The sequence below is a fragment of the Sciurus carolinensis genome, chromosome 9 (assembly GCF_902686445.1).
Source record: "Sciurus carolinensis chromosome 9, mSciCar1.2, whole genome shotgun sequence".
Lineage (NCBI taxonomy): Eukaryota > Metazoa > Chordata > Mammalia > Rodentia > Sciuridae > Sciurus > Sciurus carolinensis.
The window spans coordinates 45,928,645-45,952,178 of record NC_062221.1 but is presented as its reverse complement, the minus strand read 5'-3'; the positions used below and the strand labels follow the sequence as shown (position 1 = coordinate 45,952,178).

Below are 23,534 nucleotides of genomic sequence, written 5' to 3'. Positions count from 1 at the left end.
TTAGTCAATAGCATTCTGTTGTTTTGAGTGATTGGAGATGTGAGTGAAATGACAAAGCATTTAAGGAGAAAATCTATATATTTTTTGAACAAAACTATCAGGGGTAAATATTTACACATGATTTTTTTAAAAGCAACTTTAATTGGGTTATAGTTAGGGTACAGCTCAGAATCATCCAAGGCAAGTAGTTATGTTGAAGGAGAAGTTGTTCATTCAACAGTGATATTTTATTGAAAGCCTAATGAGTGCAAGAATTGGGCTAAAAATCCAGAACTAATATGTCAGAATTCTGAGTGACATAGAAATAGCAAATGTGAAACACACAAGATGCTGCAAGAATGGTAACATGAAGTCACAGACTGAACCAGGAGCCCCAGTGGTCTAATGCAGATGTGGCAGATAAGAATAATAAAGCTTCTCTAGCTCAGGGGTTCTCAAACTTGAGTTGCATTAGAGTTACCTGGAGACCTTGTTAGATCACAGATGGTTGGACCCCTCCTTTGGAATTCCTACTTAAATCTGAGATGTAACTCAAGAGTTTTTACTTCCTTAAAAATTATCTTGTGAGCTACATATTGTTCCAGTATAATCTTCCTTTATATTGTAAAACAATAAGATTCAGAGTACTTAATATGCCCAATAGATCCAAGACTTGCTTTTGTTAAAAGAATGATCCCAACATATTCTTAGCTGGCTTATAAGAACAATGTTATTAAGAAACATTTTTCCCTTCACTTTGGTTCCATAACAATCAAGAACTATTTGGGCGGGCTGGGGATATAGCTCAGTTGGTAGAGTGTTTGCCTCGCAAGCACAAGGCCCTGGGTTCAATCCCCAGTACCGCAAAAGGAAAAAAAAAAAAAAAAAAAAAAAAAAACTATTTGGCTATGCAATGAGACTGACTGAGCAGAGCTTCCTTGTATGGAGTTCCTATGTCTCGTTTGAACAATCCATTTGGAATATGTATTGTGGAAGAGCACATTGAAATTCTTGATTTAAAAACACCTACTTGAATCAATACAAAAATTGTACTATGCTTCCCAGCAAGGGAATGAAATACTGATAAGTGTAACCATGAATGAATATCACAAGACATTATTCTGAGCATGCTTCCATATTTTTGTGATTCTAAAGTTTTGTACCATGAGACACTGAGACTGGTGATTAGTTAAGGCTGGTTATGGGGAATGAGTGGATGAACTCAGAACTCCCAGAGGCGATGAACATGTTCTTAGCTAAACAGGCATGGGGTTACATGGCAGGGGCCACTTGTCATTTAAGAGGCATGTCTTCCAATTTATGCAAATTTAATTTGGAAAAGTAGTAAGACTGTGGAGTATGACGGGATGTACAGACAAAACAAAAATGGTACAATATAGATAGTTGATAAAACTGGGTGGAGCATATGGAACAATCATTTTACTATTCCATTTGCTTTGTTTTATTTAAAAGCCAAACAAACAAGATTAGTTTTAGGGTTAGAGTTAGGGTTAGGGAGGGGGGCAAGAATGGGGGAAGGAAGGACTATATAGAGGGAAAAGAGGGGTGGGTGGGGTGGGGGGAAAGGAAAAAATAACAGAATGAATCAACCAACATTACCCTATGTAAATTTATGATTACACAAATGGTATGCCTTTACTCCATGTACAAACAGAGAAACAACATGTATCCCATTTGTTTACAATAAAAAAAAAAGATTAATAATACCATCTGGAACACTTGGTTATTCTAATCTATATCTTTAGAGATTTAAATCACCCTTAAATTAGCTAATAGAACAGAGTTCTTAAAATTGGGATCAGAGGAACCTCAATTAATAATCACATAATTGACAGTGTTGTAGGGTCTTAAGTCATATGTTTGGTTCATTTTGTACAAATTATTATTTGTAGTTTTTAATTCATAAACACAACCTGCATTCCCTTTTCCTGCCCCCCAAAGAAAAATATTTGTGGTGCTTTGAATTATTTTTTAAAGAAAATCAATGAAACCAAAAGACAAATATTGAGAAAATTTCGGGAGGGAAGGAATAAATGAATCAGAAGCCATAGATATAAATCACTGCAGTTAGAACCTTTCTGGGTACTAAATAAAGGTCCATATGTAAAATGGAGATAACTTTTCCCAACATCATTATATCTGTAAAGAAATTTTTAATGGGAGAACTGCATAAGTAACATTGAGTAACATAATGGATTATACTATTATTGCACCGATATGACATAACTAATGAATCTGGCATACAATTTTGCCTCAAACGGTTACATAGTCATCCACCTTTGTTTGAAAATGTAAGTAACAAGTGTGACTACTCGCATTGGGAAAAATGTTTCTTTTAATAAGTATTCTAAAAGAATGATCTAAATAGAAGATCATCATTTGGTGAACACAATAGTAGTAGTTGTAACAGAGAAGAATCTCTGATTTTTCCTCAAAATTGTGAGGAAAGGTAGGACAAGGTAAATGATATTCATGGTCTCATAATATCTTCCAAGATAACCATTAATTATGAAGGAAAAAAAAATAACAGCGGAGAAAATTGGCAAACACCAGCAAACCTACAGATCAAGGTTATAGTCTACAAAATAACAGGCGGATAGTCATTAAAAGTGTTAAAGTAATAAAAGAGATTGATGAAATATTCCAGATTGGAAAGGATTAAGGAAAAACGGCAGCTAAATGCAGGATGAAATTTCAAATTGAATACTAAACTGGTGGGAAAAAAATAATGAGCAACTTGAAGAAATTTGAATAAAGTCTGTAATTAGTTAATAACAGAGTATTGATATTAATTTTATGGCTTTGAAAACAGTACTTAGGAAAGAATCAATGCTGGAGCATAATGGAAAAAGGTATACAGATTCTATATACTGCACTTGCAACTTTTCATAAGTTTTAATTATTTCAAAATAAAAAGTAAAGAAAAAGAAAAAAAAATTCTGAGAGTGCTTAACCCTGGTCAATATTTTGCTAGATGTGACTGAATTCTGCACTTATGAAATGACCCAGACCAATAAATGTGAAGAGTAAATGTCACCAACTAGACAACTTACCAAAATAAGCAGAATACTCATAAATTTTCTGCTTTCAGTAATATTTCAACCCACTGAGTTGCCACAAAGAGCTGAAAAATAGAGCCTCCTGAAGCTGAGGAACTACAATCCAGGGCCATAAAAGCATCTGCAACTGAGAGAGCTGGACCATTTTCACTGATGCCTAGAAATTGTAAATGGGCAAACACGAATTCCAAAATTTAGAGAACAAAAGAAGGTACTATACCTATTATTGACTGCAGAGGTCCCAGGAAAAAAAAATTTTTTACATGGAGTAAATGGATACTTTTGTAGCAGATGACAGAGCTGTGATTAGTAGAAGAAAATAACTAATAAATTATGATTCTTAGTTGACTCGACCTACTTCCCTCTTGGAGAAAGTTACTAACTAATGAAAAGAGAGAAAAGACAGCTGTGGATTTGAGTAAAATTACTAATAAAGTCTTCTGTGATTTTTTTTTTTTTTTTTTTGTGGTGCTGGGGATTGAACCCAGGGCCTTATGCTTGCAAGGCAAGCACTCTGCCAACTGAGCTATATCCCCAGCCCCTTCTGTGATATTTTGAGAAAAGGAAAAATATTGGCAGAAAATAGGGATAATTCTGTATTTTTGTTTAGTTACTGACTGAAGTGTCATGGTAAATGGGTTGACCTACTCCTTTTTTAATTTTTTGGAAGAGGGTTTGGAGAAGGTTTTTTCCCAGCCATATCTTAATGAATAGAAAGAATATTTGTCATGGACATACTGGACAGAAATTTAATGATGCAGTGAGCATTTACCAAAATCACAGTTGTTTTCCCTCTGACACATCATCCCCACCAGTATGAACATAGCTTACCAGGAAAATGTAGGATGTTTGATAGAAAGATGACCATCTATATGCTGCAAGTGACTGACCAAACAAAAGAGGTTCTTTCTCTTACGGAGTCAGAAAACTTGAACATATTACTCTATTGTTCTCTAGCATCTACTCACTTTACTTTACTAGTCAAACCATGTGTGGACTCTGGACTTTGAGGCATCACAGCTGCCCGAAAGTAGATCAGACAGTTCCTGCACCTGACCCTTTGTACATGCTTTCAACATACATGCACATGTCTGCCCTCATGGTAATGATCTATCAGTCAATCAACTGTAACATAAAATATATTTGCTGTCTGTTCATGATACTCTAATTTATTGAGACAAAAATCTATTATAATTTATTTTAAAAGTTTAATTCCAACAAGTTGGCAGTCTCCAATTTTAAGAAGATAAACTTTGAAATATAAAGTGGCTAAGAATTATTTTTTATTTTCTCAATTAATTTAGGTGGCATGCACTTATACATTGCATTTCTTGTAATTGCTTAAAAGAATAATAAGCAACAAACCTACCAACACTTGGGTAGCCAGGTGTAGAAGGGTCTCCTCCTGGGTTCAGTGTCACCATAAAATTATCATAGTTAAGATTTGCAGTCTTTGGTAAATCGCAAGGATCAATATATAGAAGAACACCTCCAAATCCAGTCTTTTCCAATAAGGAAATCTAAAAAAAGGGAAGAGACTTTAAAAATATTATCACATAAGTTACAAGTTCATACAGCACCATTTCATGAATGTGGTTAAGATACTATGCTTCTGTTTCCCTTCCCTTCACTTTTCTTTTAAAATAAGCAGACACTTCAGGGCTGAGGATATAGTTTGCCTAGTAAGCATGAAACTCTGGTTTCATTCCCCAGTACCACAAAGAAAAAAAGGTTAAATTAAGTTTATATTAAATTAAATAAGCAGGCACTCCCAAGTGTCTAATCATTGAGATCAGGCAGATGATTTTTCTACTTACCTCCTCCCTCCTTCCTCCCTGTCTCTATAATATTTAAGTAGAATTCCTGTAATGTTTGCATTTAATGTCAAGTGACTGCTTATGGAATGTCTCACTTTTTTTTTAATTTCTAGGTAAATTTATATTTCCTAATTTTGCAAGATTAACAGAGGATCACTCTACATACAAGGTTCCACTTTGAAAAGAACTTCCTTGACCACTCTTATGTCCTTCCTTAGAGCAGAATCACTGCAGTAATGTGACACTCTTCCTCAAGGGCTAAGCCTGTCATGCCAGTTGTTACATTGTTGACTTTCACACTCTTGGCAAAGAGCCACTGTTTTGAGCCTCCCAGGGACCCTACTATATAGTCATCCTGGTTTCTGCCTTGGAGGCCCAGCCAGACCTGCCAGATAAGGCGACTAAGGGATTTACACATAACCCAGTTGAGAGGCCTCCTTCTGAATGATCAGCTTCTGTGCTGTCCCTGTCATTAAACATGTTGGAAATAGCCCCTGGTTACTGCCTTCAGAAATATTTAATGTAAAGATTCCTTTTTGTTCTTTAGTGAGTACACAATACATAAGTATAATGGGACAGATGAACTTGACACCATCCAAAGTTCTCTTTATCTTAGCTTGTTAAATTGATTTTTTTTTTGCTTTGCCTCTTAGTGTAACTTACCTTGTTGTAAGGAACAATAATCATGATTTGCTGATTCTATTTTTTTCCCATGAGAGAGGAAAAGTAATAAGAAACATTAAAGGAATAAAAGAAAATAAGACTAAGGGTCATATTGAGAATAGACAGTTAGTGCTCATCCTGTGACTTTAGTTAGCATCTACACTTCACTTTTCAATTATTGATTATGCTACTTATTGATATTTGCAGTGGACTAAGTAAGACAGTAGCTGCTGCCCTGGCTGGACCCTTCTTTAAGGGCAAAGGTCCTGCGTATCTTCCCAATCATTGTACAACTTCATTAAGAGTATTCAAGAATACTGCTAAACAAGAGAATGCACGAGTAGGTATAGGCTAGATACAACAGCTATTCTTAAAGAAAACAGACCTCTGAAAAATATTTATATGTACAGCTGCTAGAAATAATAAAACACATTTGTACATACAACACAATCTTAACTACAAAAGAAAATAATTTGAAAAGAACCTGATACAGAATATAAGTAGGTCACATTAATGGTATCTGTCCTACTCCTTTAAAAATGTTCCATACCTTACAATTTTTAGTGTAATAAATAAGAATGTATTACTTTTATTTAAAAAAAGCTACCACTGAGAACCTAAGTAAAGTATAATTGACTCACATTTGCTTTTGATAATAAGTCACTCAGATCAGACTTCCGTTATTATTTTTCCCCCTTCCCTATGTTTTAAAGGAGAGGAAGTTAGAATTTAAAGGGAGAGAAGGAATGAAAAAAGGGAAGGAGGAAGAAGGAATATGTGAATAATAGGGACAGATTTAAGGTTATTCTTCAAATCCCTACCATCCTCAGCACTGACGTCTTTAGGGAGGGCTTCTGATGCTTATATTTTGAAATAGCTATTCTCTTTTTTTTTGTGGGAGGGAGTACTAGGGATTGAACCTAGTTTAACCACTAGTTAATTGAATCCCTAGTTTAACCACTGAGCCATATTAACAGTCTTTTTTATTTTTCTATTTTTATTTTGAGACAGGGTCTTCCTAAGTTGCTGAGGCTAGCTTTGAAATTGTGATCCTCCTGCCTCAGCCTCCCAAGTCGCTGGTTACAGGTGTGTGCCACCAAGCCCAGCTGAAATAGCTATTCTTAAAATGAATGATCAATGGAATGATTATGAATGTTCTGCTTGTTATAGGAGAATAAATCAAAAAGCAAACTTCTTTAGAACATTAAAATATTACTATTACTAAAGCAATTCATGATCATTAGAGAGAAAAAGATACAGGCAAAACTCAAAAATGAGGCAATTCCCTTATATATTAAGGCATATTTAGTATTAACATGCCCAGACCCTTTATTTAGGGCTTATGCACATAAACACATACACTTACAAAATAAGACTGTGTTAATACTATTGTGCAATTTGATTTCATTCACTTAACAATTATAATAAGCATTTGTCTTTGTTAAATACATTTTTATATAATTTTAATACCTGTCAAATACTGTATATGTGATACAAATGAAACTATGTATATGTGATCAAATGTTATGCCTGTAATGCCAGCAGCTCAGGAGCTTGAGACAGAAGGATCCTGAGTTCAAAGCTAACCTCAGGACACTGAGGTTGGACACTGTTGCTGAGCACCCCCACACACCAAGGTGGGACGCCAGTGCTGAGCCTCCCTGCCCCACACTGAGGTCAGATGCCATAGCTGAGCCTACACCCCCACCAAGGACGGACCAGCGCTGAGCCCCCCAGCCCACCCCCACACCAAGGATGGAGGCCGGTAGCTGAGCCTGCTCACCTGTCCCCTACTGCTGAAGCACACTGTGCCTGCCTCTGTGCTGACTCAGCGCACCCTTGCTGGGGCTCCCCAGCTTCTTTGGAGGCTGGTGCAGGCATTTTCAATTATTCCTGAGGGCGTGGTCATCATCAATGGAAGGGTGTCTCCTTTCCTGAGATACCTACAGTAGACTGGAGGCCCATTAACAGGTAACTCTATTTACTCACATCCTACACCCTTCCCCATCCTCTTGTTCACAATTAGAAATACTGCAAATATTAATTCAACTGATCCTGGTCATTACAATAATGTGAAGGTCTTTATAGGGGCTATCTGATCCAGGGCTGCATTTTCTCTGTATTGAGTGCTACTGTTATTGATCTCCCCTTCAAAGGAGAGGTAGTAGAAAACTGCAGGGTCATAATAAGCCTGCAGGGACGGGGGAAACTTCAGTATCTCTGATCTTCACTGCTAGAGGCAAATATATAGAAACAATATGAAATAACAGGGGAAGAAAGTGTCCCTAAGAAACCAAGATGCTATTGTGATAGAATCCAAAGACAGCATGGCAGTAGAAATGACAGAAAAAGAGTTTAGAATCTGCATAAGTAAAATGATCCATGAAGCAAAAGACAAGATATGAGAGCAAATGTAGGCAATGAATGATCACTTCAATAAACAGTTAAAAGAGCAAATGCAGGAAGCAAAAGAACACTTTAATAGAGAGAGAGCGATTCTGAAAAAAAAAAAAAAAAAAAAAAAAAAAAAAAAAAAACCAAACAGAAATACTTGGAATGAAAGAAACAATAAACCAAATTAAAAACTCAATAGAAAGCATCACCAACATAATAGATCTCATGGAAGACAGAATCTCAGACAATGAAGACAAAATATTTAATCTTGAAAATAAAGTAGAACAAACTGAGAAGATGTTAAGAACTCATGAACAGAACCTCCAAGAATTATGGGATATCATGAAAAGACCAAATTTAAGAATTATGGAGATTGAGGAAAACACAGAGATACAAACCAAAGACATGAACAACCTGTTCAATGAAATAATATCAGAAAATTTCCCAAACTTGTAAAATGAAATGGAAAATCAATACAAGAGGCTTACAGAACACTAGGTGCAAAAAATTACAACAAATCCACACCAAGACACATTATAATGAAAATACCTCACATACAAAATAAAGATAGGATTTTAAAAGCTGTGAAAGAAAAGTGTCAGATTACATATAAGCAGAAACCAATATGGATATCAGCAGATTTCTCAGCCCAGACTCTAAAAGCAAGAAGGGCCTAGAATAATATACTTCAAGCTCTGAAAGAACATGGATGCCAACCAAGAATCCTATACCCAGCAAAACCAACCTTCAGATTTGACAATTAAATAAAATCTTTCCATGTTAAATAAAACTTAAAAGAATTTACAAATAGAAAGCCTGCCCTACAGAACATTCTCAGCAAAAATATCATGAGGAGGAAATGAAAAGTAACAATACAAGTATGAAAAGGGATAAACTACCCTGTATGAAAAGCCAATCAAATGGGAAACCAAGTCAACTAAAACACCAAAAATAAGCCAAAATGACCAGGAATACAAATCATATCTCAATAATAACCCTGAATGTCAATGGTCTAAACTCAATAAACAAAAGACATAGACTGGCAGATTGGATTAAAAAGAAGGAACCAACAATATGCTGCCTTCAAGAGACTCATCTCATAGAAAAAGACACCCACAGACTAAAGGTGAAAGGATGGAGAAAAACATTCCATGCAAATGGACCCAGTAAAAAAGCAGGGGTCTCCATTCTCATATCAGATAAAGTGGACTTCAAACCTAAGCTAGTCAGAAGAGATAAAGAAGGACATTTCATACTGCTTAAGGGAAACATAAAACAGCAAGATACAACAATTTTAAATATTTATGCCCCAAACAATGGAGCATCTATGTACATCAAACAAACCCTTCTCAATTTTAAGAATCAAATAGACCAAAACACATTAATAGTGGGGGACTTTAACACACTGCTCTCACCACTGGATAGATCCTCCAAACAAAAACTGAACAAAGAAATTATAGAACTAAATAATGCAATCAATGATATAGACTTAATGGATATTTACAGAGTATTTAATCCATCATTGAGCAAATATACTTTCTTCTCAGCAGTTCATGGATCCTTCTCCAAAATAGATCATATGCTATGCCACAAAGAAGCCATTAGTAAATACAAAAAAAATAGAGATCCTACCCTGTATCCTATCAGATCATAATGGAATGCAATTAGAAATGAATGATAAAATAATAAACAAAAACTACTCATACACCTGGAGACTAAATAATATGCAATTGAATGATGCAATGATAACAGAAGATATCAGGGAACAAATAAAAACATTGTTAGAGGTAAATGAGAACAATGACACAGCATATCAAAATCTCTGGGACACTATGAAAGCAGTACTAAGAGGAACTCAATGCATTGAGTTCATACATTAAAAAAATAAAAAGTCAACAACTAAATGACCTCACATTACATCTCAAAGCCCTAGAAAAAGAACAGATCAACAACAAAAGTAATAGGAGACTGTAAATAATTAAAGTCAGAGCTAAAATCAACGAAATTGAAACAAGAGAAACAATTCAAAAAATTGACAAAACAAAAAGTTGGTTCTTTGAAAAAGTAAACAAAATTGATAAACCCCTAGCCACACTAATGAAGAGAAGGAGAGAGAAAACTCAAAATACTAGAATTCATGATGAAAAAGGAAAGATCACAACAGACACCATTGAAATACATAACATAATTAGAAACTACTTTGAAAATCTATACTCTAACAAAATAGAAAATGGAAAACTTTTAGAGACATATGATCCTCCAAAACTGAATCAGGAAGACATACACAATCTAAACAGATCAATTCCAAGCACCAAAATAGAAAAAGCCATCCAAAGCCTACCAACCAAGAAAAGCCCAGGACCAGATAGATTCTTAGCTGAATTCTACAAGACCTTTAAAGAAGAACTGATACCAATACTCCTCAAAGTATTCCAGGAAATAGAAAAGGAGGGAACCCTTCCAAATTCATTCTATGAGGCTAGTATCACTCTGATACCAAAACCAGACAAAGACACATCAAGGAAAGAAAACTTTAGACCAATATCCCTGATGAACATAGATGCAAAAATCCTTAACAAAATACTGACAAATCACATACAAAAATATATTTAAAAGATAGTGCACCATGATCAAGTGGGTTTATCCCAGAGATGCAAGTTTGGTTCAATATCTGGAAATCAATAAATGTAATTCATCACATCAGTAGACTTAAAGTGAAGACTCACAAGATGATTTCAATAGATGCTGAGAAAGCATTTGATAAAATACAGCATCTCTTCATGCTTAAAACACTAGAAAAAATAGGAATAGTAGGAACATACCTCAACATTGTAAAGGCTATTTATTCTAAGCCCACAGCCAATATCATTCTTAATGGAGAAAAACTGAAAGCATTCCCTCTAAAAACTGGAACAAGACAGGGATGCCCTCTTTCACCACTTCTATTCAACATCATCCTTGAAACACTTGCCAAAGTAATTAGACAGACCAAAGAAATTAAAGGGATACAAATAGGAAAAGAAGAACTAAAGCTCTTACTGTTTGCTGATGACATGATCCTATATTAAGAAGATCCAAAAAAACTCCACTAAAAAACTTTTAGAACTAATAAATGAATTCAGCAAAGTAGTAGGATATAAAATCAATATGCATAAATCTAATGCATTTCTATTCATAAGTGATGAATCCTCTAAAATAGAAATTAGGAAAACCACTTCATTCACAATAGCCTCAAAAAAATATACTTGGGAATTAATCTACCAAAAGAGCTGAAAGACCTCTATAATTAAACCTACAGAACATTAAAGAAAGAAATTTTAGAAAACCTTCAAAGATGGAAAGATCTCCCATGAGATCTTGGATAGGCAGAATTAACATAGTTAAAATGCCCATTCTACCAAAGGCACTATCCAGATTCAATGCAATTCCAATTAAAATCCCAATGACATTTCTCATAGAAATAGAGAAAGCAATCATGAACTTCATCTGGAAGAACAAGAGACCTCAAATAGCCAAAACAATCCTGAGTAGAAAAAGTGAAACAGGAGGTATCACAATACCAGATATTAAAATATACTACAGAACAATAGTAACAAAAACAGCATGGTATTGGCACCAAAATAGACAGGCAGACCAATGGTACAGAATAGAAGACACAGAGACAAAACCACATAAATACAATCACCTCATACTAGACAAAGAAGTCAAAAACATACAATGGAGAAAAGATAGCCTATTGAACAAATGGTGCTGGCAAAACTGGAAATCCATATGCAGTAAAATGAAATTAAACCTCTCTCTCTCACCCTGCACAAAACTCAACTCAAAATGGATCAAAGACATAGGAATTAGACCAGAGACCCTCCACCTAATAGAAGACAAAGCAGGCAGGAATCTGCATCATGTTGGCTTAGGAGCAGACTTCCTTAACAAGACTCCCAAAACACAAGAAATCAAAGCAAGAATCAATAAATGGGATGGACTCAAACTAAAAAGCTTTTTCTCAGCAAAGGATACATTCAAGAATGTGAAGAGAGAGCCTACAGAGTGGGAGAAAATCTTTTCCACATGCACTTTAGATAGAGAACTTATCTCCAAAATTTTTAAAGAACTTACAAAACTTTACACCAAAAATATAAAGAACCCAATCAATAAATGGGCCAAGGAACAAGACATACACTATAAAGAAGAAGACATACAGGCAATTAATAAATATATGAAAAAGTATTCAACACCTCTAGTAATTAGAGAAATGCAATTTAAAACAACTCTAAGATTTCATCTTACTCTAATTAGAAGGGCTATTATCAAAAACACAAACAATAATAGATGTTGGCGTGGATGTGGGGAAAAAGGCACACTTTTACATTGTTGGTAGAGTTGCAAATTGGTGCAGCCACTCTGGAAAGCAGTGTGGAGAATCCTCAGAAAACTTGGAATGGACCCACCTTTTGACCCAGTTATCCCACTCTTCAGTTCATACCCAAAGGACTTAAAATCAGCATACTACAGTATCACAGCCACATCAATGTTTATAGCAGCTCAGTTCACAGTAGCTAGATTGTGGAACCAACCTAGATGCCCTTCAACAGATGAATGGTAAAGAAACTGTGGTATATATACACAATGGAATACTATTCAATCATAAAGAAGAATAAGAAATTGCAAAATAAATGGATGGAATTGGAGAATATCATGCTAAGTGAAATAAGCCAATTCCCAAAAAAACAAAGGCTGAATGTTTTCTCTGATAAGTGGAGAATGATATATAAAGGGGTTGGGGGAGTGGGTAGTGAGAGAAGAATGGGGGAACTTTAGATTATGTAGAAGGAAATGAGAGGGATGGGGGTATGAAAAATGGTTGAATGAGACAGACATCATTACCCTATGTACATGTATGATTACACAAATGATTTGAATCTACATTGTGTACAACCATAGAAATGAAATGATGTACCCCATTTGTGTACAATGAATCAAAATTCAGTTTGTAAAAAATTAAAAGATAAATTAAAAAAAAATTTTAAAAGCTAACCTCAGCAATGGTTAGGTGCTAACAACTCAGTGAGATCCTGTCTCTAAATAAAATACAAAATAGGGTTGGGGATGTGGCTCAGTGGTAAAGTGCCCCTGAGTTCAATCCCCAGTACCAAAAAAAAAAAAAAAAAAAAAAAAAAAAAAATGTTATTTAATCTGTAATGATCATTAAAAGCATTTTTTATGTTATATTGTGATAAACTTTCTTGTGGCAAAATCTCTGCAGAAACACCTATCTCCATGCAATATATTTTCATTGGTGAAATGTCTATGTAAAAATATCCCCATCTTTATTAGTTTTGGTAACCTATGTTCACTACAGAGAATATAACCAGTTGTAATATTACCAGGTATTTGTGCAAGGTTCAATAATCAAACCTTGTACTGTGATTTTGCTTTTTGTGTTTTCAGTTCCTCTCTGTCAGCTATGGTCCAAAAATATTAAATGGAATTCCAGAAATAAGCAATTCATACATTATAAATAGCATTCCTTTCTGAGTAGCATGATGAAATCTTGAGCCATCATGTTCCATCCTGCCTGGGAAGTGAATCATCCCTTTGTCCAGTCTATCCATGCTCTGTACTCTATTCACTTGTTAGTCACTAAGGAGTCATCCTGAGTATCAGGTTGACTTTCACAGTACCACAATCTTATGTTCAGTGACCCTCATGGGGTAGCCTAATTGTAGTAATTTCAGAATGTATAGTATTAATATTTTATTAGAGACATGATGGAAAAAATTGAAATATATAAGATATATACATTACATTTCACCTGATCAACTAAACTATTCCTTTCTTCCTTTTCAGATCTAACTTAAAATGCTAGTTTTATTTTTCAAAACTACTTCACAGTGTTTATAACCTAAAATATGCTGCATATATGACAACTGCAAAATCAAGTAGGGTTATATAAAAACTGCATTAGTGAAGCTATTGACATTTGGTTTATATTGGGAATACTTATGCTCTAATGAATACTTCAGCAGTGTTTCATTTGCAGGAGAGAAGTTAAATGTGGTGCAAATTTACTGAAAGTGGTTATCCAAGATACTCATCAGTGATATTACTAATCCTTCCATAATTCAAAAAATATATTTCACATTGTATTTTCCATGATGGGAAGAAATCATTAAACCAATCTTCTACTCACATACCTCCAACCTCTTTAATTTAACCTATAGAGCCTCTAACTCTATTTAGTTTCTATACCAGGGTTTGCTAACTCCCTTTAAATCACATCGTACTCGTATTCACATGACCACCCATAAAAACATACCCATTATTTGAAGCATTTGTAATGCTGACAGTGCACCAAGTGAAATGTTATTTTGGTTTTCTTTCCAGGATTTGGAAGGATTTGGTTGGTAATTTTAGTAGCAATAGATTATGACCTGCTTTGAGCAGGAAACTTATAATTTCATCTTATTTACTCAGTGCCTAATAGACTGCCTAGAACAAAATGATATATTTTATTATTGCTGAGTTGTTGACAAAATAAGTTCATGTACTAACTAGCAATGATTGAATGCGTGAGCAAATATGGTACAAGCATGTACCATACTGCATATGCTATAGGTATGTTATATCAATGTTATTTTGCTCTGTTGTTCATACCCTTTGACTAGAAGACTTTACATAAATTTTGTTGGGGCATCTTATATGCATAGTTAGAATGCAAGTATAAGTATTAAGCCAATTTTCTTTAAAAAACCGAGAAGACATGCAATTAAATGTATGTTTTATTTTATCCTTCTTTTAAAAATACATAATTAAAAAAATAGGCCTATTTTCTATTGACTTTTGCTCTGTTTTGTTATCTAAGAGTTAGAGACAGACAGGTGGAAACTAACCCAATGGGGTATGACATTGTGATTTCGTCCTGCTGACAGGGTCTTATATAAATGTCTTTGGCCAGTTTCAAGGTGACTAATCCCATATTTCTTGCTATGAACCATATTAATACATTTCTCCTTGTGTAAAGTATATGAAGCGAGGCTCTATCATTTGCCAAAAAAAAAAAAAACACATACAAAATAAATAGTACTACCAATCCATGGACAGCACAGCAGTATTATTGAGCAAGCCCTAAAGAACTCTAAACGTCTGGGAATTATTTTCTCAGGATAGTGTTCTAGTAATTAAGAGTGGTCAAACTAGGTTTTCATCTTATTGTCTTGGACAAGCAATAGGTGGCTGCGTGGTATTTAGAAATTCAGGAACAATCATTCAAAAGAAAATGAAAAAGTCAGGAGGATAAAAGAGAACGTTGCCTGCTAAAATTCTTGCTACTTAAGTTCTCTTTTTATTCACTTCTATTCTTACTTTTCAACTGAAGTATCTTTTCTAGTCCAGAAGGAGGAAGATGTTATCGTCATTCCTACAATTCACTTATTCACGGTATCAAGCAAGGGTATATATCATTTGAATTCCACAGCTGGACTTGAATTCATTCACAGGTGTTCCTAATGGTCACTACATACTTTTGAACCAATTGAATGTTAGCCCTGCTCCTTGATTTTCACCGGTCAGAATGAAGGCATGACATCTATGAACTGCCACCTGCATATCAAATATCAAAATAAAGAACTTGGTGTTTTTTTCCACCATCTAGGCTCTTTACAACATTGATCCAGCATTAGAAACATCATCTGAACTTCATAGCCCTCATGTGGGAAAAACAAACAAGATAAATATAATGTAACAACAAGACCTTAGTTTTACAGATAAAATTATGGTCTATTGTCATGCACTGAATTGTGTTCCTCGAAATTCATATACTGACTTTTTTTTTCTTAACACACACTTGAAATAACTAATATTTGGAGGCAGAACTTTATAGAAGTAATCAAGATTAAAAGAGTCCGAAAGGGTGAACTCTAATCCAACATGACTATCGTTCTTATGAGAAGACAACCCAGAAAAACAGGCACTGAGAAAAGGTCGTGTGAGGACAGAGGGAGAGGGTGACATTTACAAGACAAGGAGAAGGCACCAGAAGAAACCAACCCTGCCGTCACTTTGATTTTGTACTTCTGGCCTCCAGAACTGTAAGAAAATAAATTTCTGTGCCATAAGCCCATAAGCCACCCAGTCTCCATTTTATTATGGCAGCCCTAGCAAATGAATATATATATATATATATATATATACCCACAAACATCCACTAAACTTTATATGAAGATTCCGGAATATAATTTTGATTAGAATCTAAGTCTTTGAATCCATTTTTAACCAAATCACCAAATATTTATTCTACTATGGATTAGGCACAATCTTTTATTTGTTGATTTTTATTCAAACAATTTGATATAAGTCATTTCAATTCCCATTGCATAGTTGCTAAAATTGTGATCAAGAAACTTGAGAAATTGGCCTAGGGTCAGAGCTAAGTGATAATGCTAGGGATCAAACTGGAGTTGTCTGAATTCAAGTCTGGTGATCTTTCCACAAAGCATGCCTTTTCTTTCAATTATATGCTCATCCTCTACAAAGACAAATAGACTGGCTAAGGGGTGAATTTATAAAACACATCAGATGTTTCTTGCTGTGATCTGCTTTCCGAGAAGACACTGAAATCAATACTGTGAGAATTATATGCCAGTTCGTCTAGATTGTTAAGAAAAGATTTGTGCATTGGTACTATCATGGTGGTTAATTCATATTAAAAGAAAAGTTTTGATATTTTAGATTAAAGATTCATGACTATAACAATATAAAAATAAACCTTTAAAACCTGAATCTAATTTTTCAGTCAATTATCATTCATTTAAATTAAATAGTTCTGACATATGAAAATAAAAATGATGATAGATTTCCTTAGCAGATATTTTTACTTCAGGGATTTAAATTTTATGCTATCCTTCTTTCTTGAAATTATTTTTTCTATTAGTATGTTTGTAGAGCAGTTGTTTTCTTGTTTATTATATTGTGAAGATGCCATTAAAGAGGTTTGTTAAGGTTCCTGCTTGCTTTGTTATATTTCAGAAATAAATTCACATATTTTGTCAGTTAAAAATTTTTGAAAATACTATTAAAGTAAGGAAAATTCACTGTAATCAAACAGACGATATTCAAAGTATGAGCACATTACTCTTCTTCAAAATCACTGAACACCTTAACTTGGAATTGCAAACTGTTTTACTTGATGTATTCAGTTATTTAAACAATTCTAGTGAGATTAATAAGAAGAAATGGCCTCTGCTTTTGTCAAGAAAAAATACTGAAATCATTTAGTCAGTTAAAGGAGTTGCAGAGGTCTAAAAAAAAAATCTTTTGACTTTGATCACTACTATTCATGAAAGAGAGAGGGAAGGGAAAGAAAGGAGGAAGGAAAAGAGGGTGGGTTGGAGGTAGAGGGAAGGGAGGGAAGGATCTCCTGTTTCATAGGTTTCACAGTACATCCTTGTATATTTATTTTTCATTCTACTTTAAACTAATATCTCATTGTAACCTCACAATAACCTTGTGCAATTATTCTTATTTCACAAATGAAATGATCATGACATAAAGATTATCAGATCGAGACCACAGAGTTAATTAACAACAGATTCCAGACTGGAGAAATGTGTCCTCATTATTTTCCTGCGCTTTTCTCCCATAAAGTTATACTGTTTCCAAATAATGAGAAAAAATAATGTGACTTTGCAAATTTCTTTTTGTTTTTTAAATTTATATTAAATTATTTGACATTTTTCTCAACAGTGGTTGCATGGTAAAAACCCAATCTTTTAAAAATATGACATTATTTTTCCAACTGTAGCTTCAAAACATTGACAAGAATATTATATTTTTCTACCCTTTACTTCTTTACATGGTGGATCCACCTACGTAGCGTGGACATATTATTATAGGTCTGAGGTTAAGCATATGTGGCCAAAGTGAACATCAGAAAATATTCCCCTAAGTCCTATTTATTTTCAGAGCCAGGAGAAAACACAGTGGTGGAAGTCTTTTGTCTGTTAAGGGGGTTCATAAAATCAAAGAATAAAGGTCCTTGGTCTGTATCAATTTCACTAATATGATTATAAGATTCTTTATTATTAATCTAAATAAACCATTGTTAAGGTGGTTCCTGAATTAAAAAGACTAAAGGCATTTATCATTACAAATTACTAATAAGATTCTATTCTTCATAGCTAATAATGGGGGTAGGAGGAAGGCAAGCTGATTTCTTTCCATCTGTAGACCTGTTGCTGTTTTTTTAAACAAATCTTGTTCAAAAAGAACAGAAAAGGGGATTAGCACTATACATATAGAGAAATTAAGTCCCAAAGATGCTAAGATTTGAATTTTGCAATTTACTATTTTTAGTACTTACACATATAAATATATGAGAAAGTGGAAGAGACAGGAAGTGGGGAGATAGGGCAGAACCTCACATATTGACATGCATATGTTTTGGAGATTACATAATTTTCTAGTTGAATAAGCAAGATCAAAAAACAAAACAAACAAAACAAAAAACCCCAAAACCTCAAAAGTTCTTCCTCATTTAGTTTTTGAAAATTGATTACACTTAAATGTGTTTGATATGCTACCAATACTCTTAAGTAAGAGCATATTTAACCAAATTCATAATAAATGGAAAGAACTGCATGGACAGTAACTAATAAGAATGAAATACATCTAAAGGTATCTTAGAAATTAGTTGTTATTTAGGTTTATGGACAATTTTCTGATTTTTCGGTATTTGTGAGAATCTGCATTCAATATTTTCATTTCTACTACCTAGAAAATTGCTTCAATAACTAAAAGATTAAGGAGAATGCTCATAATTTTCTTTCATGTAAAAGAAAAAACTTTGGTGACTAGATGTATATTTAACATTCAATGTCTTCTTAATTTAAAGCATTATGAACCATCCTATGAAGATATAGAAAAGATAAAGTCAATTTTGGGAAGTAGCTCTTAAACCGAAATATATACACATAACTCTTCTCCTAGATGGATAAATAAGTAAAGAATATGAAGGCCAATGAAATGAATACTACCATTATGTGCATATGTCAAATACTTTTAACATTTTGTTATAGAAAAACTTCAAATCTTGGAGTTCTTGCAAGGTCGTGTTTTAAGCTATTAGCAATGTATTTGTATTGATATAATTGTTTTTCTGTAGCCTCCATAGCAAGCAATATGGCACAAGAAAACGCCTTGGACTAAGGGTAAGATGTCTTGTCCTGGACCAGCCATTAGTCAGTGGGTGCTGGGCATGCCACTGAAAAGCTCTACAGTTCAATTTTCTCATCTGTAAAAAGGAATGACCTTTGCTCTACCAGTCACACAAAATGACTGGGAAGTCAAAGGTGGTAGTATGTCTGAAGGATTTTGAAAAGTGTAAAATGCTACATAATATGTGAGAATACGTTGTTGCTTTATTTTTCTTTAGTTTATTTGGTAGTGATGATGAGGGAGGAGCAAAAAAAGTTTAGTTATTATGGGAATGTAAATGATTTCGCATTTGTTCCAGGTGGGAACAGTGTTAGGAAAGGAAAAAAAAAATTTATCCTAAAAAAAAAAAATTGTATTGATATAAAAATGAAAATATTTCATTGGTTTATTTCCCAAAGTAAATATTCATGTAAAATAAATATACTCTTCTATTGTCATTCATCTTTTACCAGGCTTAGTCCACTCTTCATTGTACATTACATTGGAAGAACCATGAATCCTAAGACCTTTGAATTGATCTATATATTTTTCCAAACTACTTTATGCTTTTTAAATTATTATAATTTTATTACTTATAATATTAATATACCTTTAAATAATTAATATAGTGATTTATTACATTTTCCTTGCTGATCAATGACATACTATTTTTTGTCACAGTATTTATTTTTCTCCATTTCAAAAATAAATCTACTTCACAGAGAAATACCTTATTTACCCCTCTTGAAATTAACTTAATTATGAAGGATAAGTAACAGCAAAACACAAGCAGTTAAGGTGTGGTATCACTTTGGGGAGTGCTCAAGTGTCACACATACTGGAAATGAACTAATCATGGCTTCTTCCAATGGGATACCAATCATGTGTACACTTCGTGTAAAGAGTTGAATTGGAACAGAAAGAATGTCCATGTTATCTTTTCTAATTTCATTGACTGAAAAGATTCACAGGTGCCAAAAAAGAGTCAGAATGCTTGTTTCTTTTCCTTGGAGTTTCTAGATCATCAGTTGTTGTCTTTGCAATCTTGCTGGCAGAAATTGACAGGGGCTTTTTGCAGTAAAAACTCACTGAAGTCAAAGTCAGAGTTGCCATTTCTCTGGTGCAGAATGACTTTTGATTTTCTTGAGTTTCACTATTCTTTTTTGGGGTGAAGAAATAAATTGTCCACATATATATTTTCATTCAGATCTTAGAGTTTGTTTGAAGAGAAAAGGTAGTAAAGATCCATTCTGACTCTGACTTATCTCTCAAAAACTAGATTAACTGTTAAATCCACTTGCAACATTTCTCACCATCAACAGATTTTTTAGGAGTATAAAGTATTATTTCAATGAACTCTGTCCCAGATGACTGAGGACACACTCACTTCATCTCTCCACCTCCACTTCTATTCTTTTCCCTAGTCTTAGTACAGCATTAAGATACAATTTTGGGCAGAGGACACATACACAATGTCTAAGTACGCAGAAATGGTGAAAAATGACACCTCAGAGAGACAGCTGTCAAGTAGCCCCAATATAATGAATAGTATTAGAGTAACATTGAAAGAAACAGCAACAGGTGTGAAAAATTTAAAGAGGAGAAAAATTAGTACAACTGATCTTGTGGTCCATGTGGGTTTATCACAATGGAAATACTTCTCTTCCCTTTGGTAAGAGAATAGTTTTCTACATAGAAATGTCTGACCCACATGAATACATTTATACCTTAATAAGCAATAATAATTAAGCAAAAATGATGTTTAAGCCAACATATCTACCTTTTCCCTAGGAATTTATAAAAAAACTTTATTAGCTATTGTGCACATCAAATGGGAATAAATAATTACTTTGTTTTTCTTTTAATTGAATAAGTTTTGCTCATGTTGTGATAACAGGTTTATTTGAAAGTGAAAGCAATTTGTTATAGAACAGCAGCTTTTATAAATGGAAACGTCTACAACAGAACATTGCGAGATGTTTAAATATTAACCAGACATATTACTCACTCACTACACTAAATTTCAGAAACTTAATACAAATTAAGTACATGCTTTATTGCTAGATCTTGCTTACCAGTGCTAAGAAATCCACAATGTTCAATTCTAATTAAAAATGAAATTGAACTGCAATTCCCTGGAAACAAGGGCTGATCAGACTCAATAAGTTTTACTTAATTTATTTCAGAAACAAAATAATTGAATTGCTCATAGACAAAGACAAAAATGCTTACATTGTTAAAGAAATACTTGCTTCCAAATCTTCTGAATTCTATTTTTAAATGTCAACTGCTGATTGCACATTCCATATATGTTTCAAGACATTCAAGAATATTCCATTTATCTTTATCATTTATGATTTCTATTTATGTACTTACTATGACTGTGCCATACATGACATATTTGAATATTTTTAAGAATTTTAAGAGACGTAAAAATATTGTTATATTTTGTAATTTATTTTTCCAATTGGATTCATAGTTTTTAAACCGAGGTTACAAATGATTGTCATGCATCATTTAATTAATACAACAACTCCAGAGGATTTTTAAGCTTACTCATTATTTTCTTTATTTGTACTTTGTTTTGTTTTACTTTATTTATTTTAGAAAACTGTCCTCTGAGAGGTATTGCAATTTTTCGGTGGTTATGTATCTCTTAATAATGTGAATGCTAGTTTTAAACTAACAGGATAAAATAACCTTAACATGATGAGTATATTATTGGTAAAGAGCAGGCAAATGATTCTTTGCTCATTTCTCTTTGCATTTCCAACTCTTTTATATAAGGATTTGCTTTGAGATCACGATGAGCCTACCATAGGTCTTGAATCTTCCTAAGATGAATAGCTTCATCTTCAGAAAGAGTCTTTGGATACAAGTTTGGATTAAGGAGTGATGGTTCTAGAATACTCCAAGATAGTATCTCTAAGTAGCTCTGTACTTTTATATAACAACAGAAATATAAATAATTGAAGTTGTCCTGTGTTGAAATGTGAACATTGATAGTATTTCAGAAGATAAGAGTTTATGCAGAAGAAAGGTCCATCTTTAAAGGAATTCATAGAAGCCACCCTGGTACTGGGCAGAAGTTTTAAAATTCACTTCTGTAACAGTACCTGTCTAATGTAGATCAAACAAATAATATAGATAATATTGAATAACAATTTGAAATAGGCATATACAAAGTAGCATTATAATTATTAATTACTGCAATTAATTACTAAAAGTAGCATTATAATTATTAATTACTGCAATGCACTTCGTTAGAAGATCTAAGCAAAAATGTTTAAGAAAATATATGTGTATAATAAATTTGAATGAACTCATCAAATCAGAATATAAAAAAATAAATAAGAACATTAAAATCGAAGAAGAAAGCAGGTACATTTTTAGTTTAAAAGAAAATAGATGAATTATTATGTTGAAATTAGAGTGTTTGAATTGAACCAAAGGGAAAGAAACCTAGAAATGTTTTCTACAAGAAATGGTCTTGAAAAAATAATAAAGAAATACTTAAAAAAAAAAAGACATAGTTACCAGGCAAATAAGAGAGAGAAGAGAACCAAATTCATTAAAATATTTGACATTAAAAGCAATAAAGACTAAACATAGATATTATATAATGAAAAAACAGTAAAGAAATAGATAAAGGGTATACCACCACTTGAATGCCTCAGGCAACATTAAGGCAAAATAAAAATATATTAGAAACATGAGAATAAATTCTTAAATAGAAATTTGTACATTTACCTCTTTCAGAACTGGATAAATTCTGAATACAAAAAATAAAGTAGGAGAAGGAGAAGGGTAAGGAGGAGGAGAGAGACTATGCAGAGATTCAATAATAACTTTAATAATAACTTTAATATAGAGAGAATTATATTCCTCAGAATACACAGCACCCTACATAAGCATTTTTCAATAATATTTCATAAATTTAGCCACAATGAAAATCTCAAATAATATAAAAACTAGATTTGTATTGGCCATTTTCCTTACCAAAATACAAAATTAATCTATTCCCAAATAACTCTGGAATCACAGAGTAAACAAAACATCTAGAATGTAATGAAAAGTAGAATAAATAACAATGAAACTTTGGGGATACAGTGGAACTCATACTTAGCTAAAATGTTATATAGTTCACATATAGTTTACAAAGAAACTTAGTTTTCATTTTAAGAAATAAGTAAAAGAAGTACAAAGTTAAATAGAGAGAGGAAATTATTTAATATTATAGCAGGAAAAAATGGAATAGAAAATAAAAGGGAGAAAAACACATAATTTTTAAAAAATTGTGGATCTGAAGAAGTACTTGCTCACTAAAATAGCTGCAAACATTAAGAATAAAACAAATTCATCACAACTGACAGCAAGTAGAAGAGTTCAGCATCTGGATGAATTAAATAAT

General features: G+C 33.3%; 1 protein-coding gene and 1 non-coding gene across 6 annotated transcripts in view; one reads left to right on the top strand and one right to left on the bottom strand.

Moving 5' to 3' along the window:
* The window catches only part of Naaladl2 (N-acetylated alpha-linked acidic dipeptidase like 2), a 1,279,203-nt gene that overhangs the window by 464,767 nt on the left and 790,902 nt on the right, over nucleotides 1–23,534 (bottom strand). For all 5 annotated transcript variants that reach the window (XM_047564210.1, XM_047564211.1, XM_047564209.1 and 2 more), the window contains one exon: nucleotides 4,429–4,579. In XM_047564210.1, the coding sequence (XP_047420166.1) occupies nucleotides 4,429–4,579 (151 nt within the window). The remainder of the gene's footprint in view (nucleotides 1–4,428; nucleotides 4,580–23,534) is intronic.
* Trnaa-cgc (transfer RNA alanine (anticodon CGC)) lies at nucleotides 773–846 on the top strand. The gene has a single exon. It is a non-coding gene; the product is annotated as a tRNA-Ala (tRNA).